Source organism: Mandrillus leucophaeus, unplaced genomic scaffold (assembly GCF_000951045.1).
Source record: "Mandrillus leucophaeus isolate KB7577 unplaced genomic scaffold, Mleu.le_1.0 Scaffold67, whole genome shotgun sequence".
NCBI lineage: Eukaryota > Metazoa > Chordata > Mammalia > Primates > Cercopithecidae > Mandrillus > Mandrillus leucophaeus.
The window spans coordinates 4,207,963-4,216,437 of NW_012107252.1; the positions used below are offsets into that span (position 1 = coordinate 4,207,963).

An 8,475-nucleotide genomic window follows, 5' to 3' on the forward strand; every position below is an offset into this window, starting at 1 on the left:
CCCAGCCTTTTTTCTGGTTTTTTTTTTTTGAGATAGAGTCTCTGTCACCCAGCCTGTAGTACAGTGGTGCGATCTCAGCTCACTGCAACTGGCAACTCCCGCCTTCTGGGTTCAAGCGATTCCTGTGCCTCAGCCTCCCGAGTAGCTGGGATTACAGACGTGTGCCATCACACCCAGCTAATTTTTATATTTTTAGTAGAGATAGGGTCTCGCTATGTTGGCCAGACTGGTCTTGAACTCCTGGCCTCAAGTGATTCTCTTGCCTCAGCCTCCCCAAGTGCTGGGATTACAGGTGTGAATCACCACGGCTGGCCCACCTTCTTTTTTTTGTTTGAAACAGGGTCTCATTCTGTTCCCCAGGCTGAAGTGCAGTTGCACGATCACAGCACACTGTGGCCTCGAACTCCCCAGGCTCAGGTGATCCTCCCACCTCAGCCTCCTGAGTAGCTGGGACTACAGGCATGTGCCACGACACCCAGATAATTTTTGTATTTTTTGCAGAGATAGGGGTCTCACTGTGTCACCCACGGTGGTCTGGATCTGCTGAGCTCAAGCAATCTGCCTGTCTTGGCCTCCCAAAGTGCTGGGATTACAGGTATGAGCCACTGCATCCAGCTTAGTCCATTTTCTGTTGCTACAACAAAATACTGGAGACTGGGTAATTTATAATGAACATAAATTTATTTCATCCATGGTTCTGGAGGCTGAGAAGTCTAAGAGCATGGTGCTTGGATCTTGTGAGGGCCTTTTTGCTATATTATAACATGGCAGACAGTATAACATCGTGACAGGGCAAGAGCATGTCAGCTCAAGTCCCTCTTCTTCTTATAAAGCTACCATTCCATCGTGGGGCCCCATCCTGATGACTTTATTAATCCTAATTACCTCCCAAAGGCCCCACCTCCAAATGCCTTCAATATGTGAACTGGGGGATTACGTTTCCAGCACATGAAATTTGGGGGACTCATTCAAACCACAGCATATCCCTAAACAATATTCCATCTATTCTTGTCTCTCTAGTCTGGTTCTCACCCTCAATAGTTCACCAAGACTGCAAAAGGTCAGCAATGACTTAGGTGCTAATAAATCCAAAGGATACTAAAATGTCCTCATCTTATTTGGCCTCTGAGTAGCTCTCTAGAGTTACTTTCACCTTCTTCATTCCATCGGTTGACTTCTAAGGAACTGCCCCCAACTCTTTTGCTTTCTTCATCCCTTCAAACCACCCTAATCCCATCTCCTTTGCTAGCTCCTCCTCCCCTGCCCTACCTCAAAATATTGGCAAGTCCCATGGCTTAAGTATACATGTTCTTCTCATCTCCATCTATGCTCTTTTCCTAGATAGTATTCAGCTCATGACTCCAAATATCATCTACATAACGCAGACTGCCAAATCTCAATCTCTCACTTTGACTTCTACCTTAGCTCCCAGTTTGTACATCCAGCTGCTCAGTTTACACCTACACTCAGATGTCTTGTAGACATCTCAAATTCAAAATGAACAAAATGAAACCCTGGACTTAACCCCCAACTCATTCCTTCACAATCCCACTCTCCCTTTTCAGTATATGGTCCATCATGCAGCCAGGTGCTCTAGCCAGAAACCAGGAGTCATCCATGACCACCCCTGTCATTCACATCCATCAGCAAAATCCACTCACTTCACTTCCCAAACATGGGGTATCTTGAATCAATTCTCTCAGCCGTACTTCCAATCCAGTATCACCACCCTGGCCTATGCCAGCATAATCTCTTGCCTACTAAGTGCTCTCTGCACTCTGTCTTGCCCCTTTCAACTCTACTCTCCACACAACAACAAGTTTGACTGACATAAAAGTAAAATGTAGGCTGGGCGTGGTGGCTCACACCTGTAATCCCAGCACTTCGGGAGGCGGAGGCGGGTGGATCACCTGAGGTCGGGAGTTCACGACCAGCTTGACCAACAGGGTGAAACCCCATCTCTACTAAAGATACCAAATTAGCCAGGCATGGTGGCGCATCCCTGTAATCCCAGCTACTTTGGAGGCTGAGGCAGGAGAATTGCTTGAACCCGGGAAGTGGAGGTCGCGGTGAGCCGAGATCGCGCCACTGCACTCCAGCCTGGGCAACAAGAGTGAAATTCTGTCTCAAAAGAAAAAAAAAGAAAGTAAAATGTAAATCAGATCTTCTTAGTCCCCTGCTTAAAACTTTTCAATGACTTCTCATTAGCATAAAAGCCAAAATTACTACTACAGGCCACAAGATGCTCAATGATTTTGCCCCTGCCCACCTCTTCAACTTCTTCTGATGTTCCTCTCCCCCACTGCCTTCCAGCCATCAGTTCTTCAAACAAGACCTTTCCTGGCCAGGCACAGTGGTTCACACCTGTAATCCCAGCACTTTGGGAGGCTGAGGCAGGCAGATCGTCAAGAACAGGAGGCTGGAATTCGTGGTTCACATATGTAATCCTAGCAGTTTGGGGGGCGAAGGAGGGAGGATCTTTGAGCCCAGGAATTCAAGACCAGCCTGGGCAACACAGCAAGAACACTGTCTCTAATTTAAAAAAAAAGAGGACAGGAACTGTGTGTCTAGTTGACTACTATTATCTCCATTTCCTAGTACCATGCCTAGCACGTGGTAGACATTCACTCAATAAATATCTGGTGAATCGTGTCTTCCTGGAAATTTATACGTAACTCCTTGAATGACGAAACATGCTTCTCCACTGTGCAATAAGAAAAACTAAGTCAAGTTTCTAACCTGTGGTTTTATTTTGCTTAGAGAACAGGGTCTTGGCTACGTTGCCCTGGCTGGTCTCGAACTTCTGATCTTAAGCGATCACTCCCACCTCTAGCCTTCCTAAGTGCAGGGATTACAGGAGTGAGCCACCGCGCCCGGCCAAGTCTCCAATTTGCTCGAGGTCATTGAACTAGCAACTGAAGAAGCTAGGATTCGAACCCATGTCTGTAGGATTCCAGAGCCCTCACTCTGAAATACATACCGAAGTTTCCCAGTTTTCGGGAACCCGGCTGTACAAGATTACCAAACACGATACCAGGAAGCGGGAGCCCCAGACCCCGCGGAGCGCCAAAGTTCCCAGGAGGCACAGCGCTCGGGGGTGTGGCCAGACGCATGGGCGGTGCCGGGCGTCGGAAGACGGTTCGGAACTGCGTATCCCCCAAGGCTCCGCAGGGCGCCGCTGACCGGCGGAAGCGAGGGCGGGGACAACGGGATGACGTTTTAAGGACGCTTGCGCGCGGGATTTAAACTGCGGCGGTTTACGCGGCGTTAAGACTTCCTAGGGTTAGCGGAATTGAGGTTTCCTGGCATTGCGTGTTTCTTTTCCTTGCTGACCCTCCGAATGGCCATGGACTCGTCGCTTCAGGCCCGCCTGTTTCCCGGTCTCGCCATCAAGATCCAACGCAGTAATGGTGAGGAGCGGGGTCCCTAGGTCAAGGGGACTCGTGAGCGGTGAGACGACGGAAATTACTGCCCCTCCCCAGACACACAAATGGGCTCTCACTCTCTTTCTCTCCCTCCCTCCTTTTCACACGCACTAACTCCTGGTCTCTGCACTGGCAGTCATTCTTCCCTACACGGGTGAGAGTCTGCGCTGGACGTGGGTCCCTTTCGCTGTCCTCCGGGAGTGGGCGGACCTTCTCCAAGGCTGGTAGACCCAGGGAAGTTGGGGCTTCTAAATTCACTTCCCTTCCAAAATTCTCTCCGGAAAATGCCCTGCTCTTACGGGGACCTCGGTCTCCTGGCCCCTCTACTCTGGAATAATATTGCACAGTTGCAGTATGTCAGGCACTGGGACTTAGGGTTAACGGGACACACAAGATCCCTGCTCTTGAGCAGCTTGTAGTCGTTCTCTCTTTTGCTTAAGCAGCTACCGCACTTCTGGCACGTCTAATACCCGTGTCATGGGAAATGGACAGATATGACCGCCAGAAGTGAGTTAGGAAAACCCCAAGAGGGCCAGATCCTTAATGCTATGTTGAGGAAAAGTTCATCTAAGGGCTTTAAGGAATCCTCTGCTCAAACATACTTTTGTGTGTTCTCTTCTGTAGGCTCCCGCTCTCTTTTTTTTTGTACGCTCTCTTTTGAGTAGGGGTGAATCCTTATCCCATGCAGCTCAATTTAAAAACCTGTCCCCTGCCCACCTCACTGTGGATATTCTAAAGGTGAAGCCCAGGAGATTTATTTCTCTTAGTTTTGTTTGTTTGTTTTTTAAAGGCAGCCGCCTGTTCCTTCAGGTTAACTCCACTTTGGGAATCTCTGTGGAATCCTAAAAGTGAAGCTCTCAGGAAAGAGAGGGTAACTCTGGTTTTTTCATACTTTATAGGTTTAATTCACAGTGCCAATGTAAGGACTGTGAACTTGGAGAAATCCTGTGTTTCAGTGGAATGGGCAGAAGGAGGTGCCACAAAGGGCAAAGAGGTAGGTTCTGTGAGAATTCCTCTACCACATTTAATGCCTTCCTACATAAAGGATCTGTGCAGAAGTGGAATCTGTGAGAGCCTAGTTTCTGATGCTGTGCTCTTTTCACTCACGCCTGTAATCCTAGCACTTTGGGAGGCTGAGGCGAGTGGATCATCTGAGGTCAGGGGTTCGAGACCATCCTGGCCAACATGGCGAAACCTGTCTCTACTGAAAATACAAAAATTAGCCGGTCATGGTGGTGCTAGCCTGTAATCCCAGCTATTTGGGAGGCTGAGGCAGGAGAATTGCTTGAACCCAGGAGGTGGAGGTTGCAGTGAGCCGAAACTGTGCCACTGCACTCCAGCCTGGGCGACAGAGTGAGAATCTGACTCAAAAAAAAAAAAAAAAAATTGGCTGGGTGCGGTGGCTCTTGCCTCTAATCCCGGCACTTTGAGAGGCCTCATCTGGAGGATTGCTTGAGCCCAGGAGTTCGAAACCAGCCTGGGAAAAATGTTGAGACCTTGTCTCTACAAAAAATAAAAAATTAGCAGGGTGTGGTTGCTTGCGTCTGTGGTTCCAGCTACTCGGAAAGCTGAGGTGGGAGGATCGATTTAGCCTGGGAGGTTGAGGCTGCAGTGAACCATGAATGAGCCACTGCACTCTGACCTGGATGACGGAGTGAGACCTTTCCTCAAAAAAAATAATTGGTCTTCTTGGCTGGGCACAGTGGCTCACATCTATAATCCCAGCACTTTGGGAGGTCGAGGCGGGCAGATCGCTTTGAGCTGAGGAGTTCAAGACCAGGCTGGGCAACATGGCAAAACTGCATTTCTACAAAAAATACAAAAAAACATTAGCCGGGCATGGTGGTGCATGCCTGTGGTCCCAGCTACTCTGGAGGCTGAGGCTGGAGAATTGCTTGAGTCTCGGAAAGCACAGGTTTCAGTGAGCTGAAATTGTGCCACTGCTCTCCAGCCTCCTGGGCGACAGAATAAGGACTTGTCAAAAAAAAGAATGGTCCCCTTCCAGATGCATTGGGATTTTATTTAGTCAGGTCCATTCTAAATTGAAGCAATCAGTCGTTTTCTGGTATGTCTGTAGAAAGCAAACTGCAAACTGTAGTCTGGTATGGTGGCTCACACCTGTAATCCCAGCACTTTGGGAGGCCAAGGTGGGCGGATCACTTGAGATCAGGAGTTTGAGACCAGCCTGGCCAACATAGTGAAACCCCCATGTCTACTAAAAATACAAAAATTACCTGGGCCTGGTGGCACAGGGCTGTAATCCCAGCTACTGGGAGGCTGGGGCAGGAGAATCACTTGAACTCCGGAAGCAGAGGTTGCAGTGAGCTGAGATCACGCCACTGCATTCCAGCCTGGGCAACAGAGTGAACCTCCGTCTCAAAAAAAAAGAAAAAGCAAACTGCACAAAATTTTAGGTTTTAGAAAACTTTGCTTGCCCAAGCTAGGTTCTGCATGCACACTACCTGTGATATCAGTTAGGTGAATGAAATCAATAACCTGGTTGAGGAGACAAAAATACGTTTCTGAATCACCAAATAACAAAAGGCAACTTGTGACGAATGGCCCAGATGAACATTGCTAGAGCAGCTCAGAGGTGGAAACTTTCTGAGAATGGGCTGGGCTTGGAGAGTGGAGTGTGAAGGCTTAGCCGAAGCAGCAAGATGGCACACATAGGGACCATGAAGAAGCTGGCCACAAGCAGTGCAGGGCCCAGGATGCTTGGCAGCAGCAAAACAGCTGAAAAAGGAGACAAAGGTCTTCGTGTCTGGCACTGAGCTGGTTAGGTTTTCTTCTGTAGGCAGTGGGGATTTTGAGGAGAGCACTGTGACTAAGACACTTCTGTTCTAGCGGCATTGTGGTGTAGTGAAAAGGTCACTGGGCTAGGAGTATGAAAACCTGGATTCTAGTCTGGCTCTGCCACTGCTTTGTGTTCTCGGGCATGTTTCTGCCCCTCTTCGAAGTTTGGTTTCCTCATCTATAAAGTGAGGATGATGATAATGTCTACCTCACAGGGTTGTTGTGAGGATTTACTCAGCAGATATTTTGGACTGCTTCCAAAATGCTAGACACTTATGGGGTGCTAGGGATACAGAGGTGAAGGAGACAGACTCTTGGACCCTCTCCCGTGGAGCGTAATAAAATAATACATGTAGCTGGGCACAGTACCTATAATCTCAGCACTTTGGGAGGCTGAGGCAGGGGGACCTCTTGAAGCCAAGAGTTTGAGCCCAGCCTGGGCAAATACAGCAAGACCTCATCTCTACTAAAAATAAAAAACAATTAGCTAGTCATAGTGGCTTGCGCCTGTGGTCCCAGCTACTCCAGAGGCTAAGGCAGGAGGATTGCTTGAGCCCAGGAGTTCAAGGCTACAGTGAGGCACAACACTCCAGCCTGCGTGACAGAGTGAGACCCTGTCTCAAAAAAATATAAGTAAAAAAGATAAAACATGTAAAAAGCTTGCTTAGCATAGTACGTATAGTAGAGATATTTAGGTGGTATATTTGAGAAATAAAAGGATTGAATACTTTCCATTATCTGCCGCTAAAGAATCAAGAGGTTCCTAAAATTCCTTTCAGCCAGCTATTATCAGTCCTTTGTGATTCGTTTTTTGTTTTTGTTGTTTGTTCAGAAATATATCCCTTGTCTTACCTCAGATCAAATACTGCTTTTGGAATAAGATCCAAACTTCTTAATGGTGCATTCAGGCCTTTTCAAGCTCTGATATTTTTTCTTTTGAGACGAAGTCTCACTCTGTCACCAGGCTGGAGTGCAGTGGCACGATCTCCCTCAGTGAGCCAATCTTGGCTCACTACAACCTCCATCCCCCAGGTTCAAGCGATTCTCCTGCCTTAGTCTCCCAAGAAGCTGGGATTACAGGCACCTGCCACCACACCCATCTAATTTTTGTATTTTTAGTAGAGACAGGGTTTCACCATGTTAACCAGGCTGGTCTCAAACTCCTGACCTAAAGTGATCTGGCCGTCTTGGCCTCCTAAAGTGCTGGGATTACAGGTGTGAGCCACCGCGCCTGGCTTGAGCTCTGATTCCAATCACCCTTTTTCTTTGTACCACACACTCTTCTTCCACATATCCTATCCCCTGGCAAATGAGGTGGTTTACTGCTCTGTGACTGTGCCTAATTCCCTGCTGCTCTTACACGCTTATTCCTTTCTCCTGGGATGTTCACCCTGAATTATCAACATGAGAACCAGCTGATTGTCAGAGCAAGGCTTAAAACTCTGTTTTTTGTGGGGTGCAGTGGCTCATGCCTGTAATCCCAGCACTTTGGGAGGCTGAGGCGGGCGGATCACGAGGTCAGGAATTCAAGACCAGCCTGGCCAATACAGTGAAACCGCGTCTCTACTAAAAATCCAAAAAATTAGCCGGGCATGGTGGTAGGCACCTGTAGTCCCAGCTACTCAGGAGGCTGAGGCAGAAGAATCGCTTGAACCCGGGAGGTGGAGGTTGCAGCAAGCTGAGATCGTGCCATTGCACTCCAGCAGCCTGGGTAACAGAGTGAGATTCCGTCTAAAAAAAGCTGGACACAGTGATTCACGCCTGTAATCCCAGCACTTTGGGAGGCTGAGGCGGATGGATCACCTGAGGTCAGGAGCGCAAGACCAGCCTGGCCAACGTGGTGAAATCCTGTCTCTACTAAAAATACAAAATTAGCTGGGCATAGTGCCGCATGCCTATAATCCCAGCTACTTGGGAGGCTGAGGTAGGATAATCACTTGAACCCGGGAGGTGGAGGTTGCAGTGAGCTGAGATCACGCCACTGCATTCCAGCATGGGTGCTAAGAGTGAAACTCTGTTTCAAAAAACAAGAAAACAAAAAACTGATTTTCCTTGTTGTTTATGCTCTCTGTAGTTTAGGGGTTGGAAATGGGGGAGGTGTGTACCAGTAGTCTGTGGCTGTCCCAGAAATGTGGATAGAAGTGTGATTACTGAAGTGCTTGCCAGCTTTTGCATTTAGTGATTCTATCCCTTTTTTTTTTTTTTTTTTTTGAGGTGGAGGTTTATTTTCAAAGTTTGTGGATTTAAATTAAGA

The 8,475-nt window shown here is 48.1% G+C and overlaps 1 protein-coding gene across 2 annotated transcripts in view; it reads left to right on the top strand.

Annotated features, from left to right (window-relative positions):
- Nucleotides 1-3,225: 3,225 nt before the first annotated feature.
- KIF2C (kinesin family member 2C) overlaps nucleotides 3,226-8,475 on the top strand; it is a 27,996-nt gene continuing 22,746 nt past the window's right edge. The window contains exons 1-2 of one of the 2 annotated variants that reach the window (XM_012001854.1): nucleotides 3,226-3,410; nucleotides 4,325-4,419. In XM_012001854.1, coding sequence (XP_011857244.1) covers nucleotides 3,341-3,410; nucleotides 4,325-4,419 — 165 coding nt within the window. In that variant the 5' untranslated portion in view covers nucleotides 3,226-3,340. The remainder of the gene's footprint in view (nucleotides 3,411-4,324; nucleotides 4,420-8,475) is intronic. The other variant, XM_012001853.1, reaches the window with a different exon arrangement.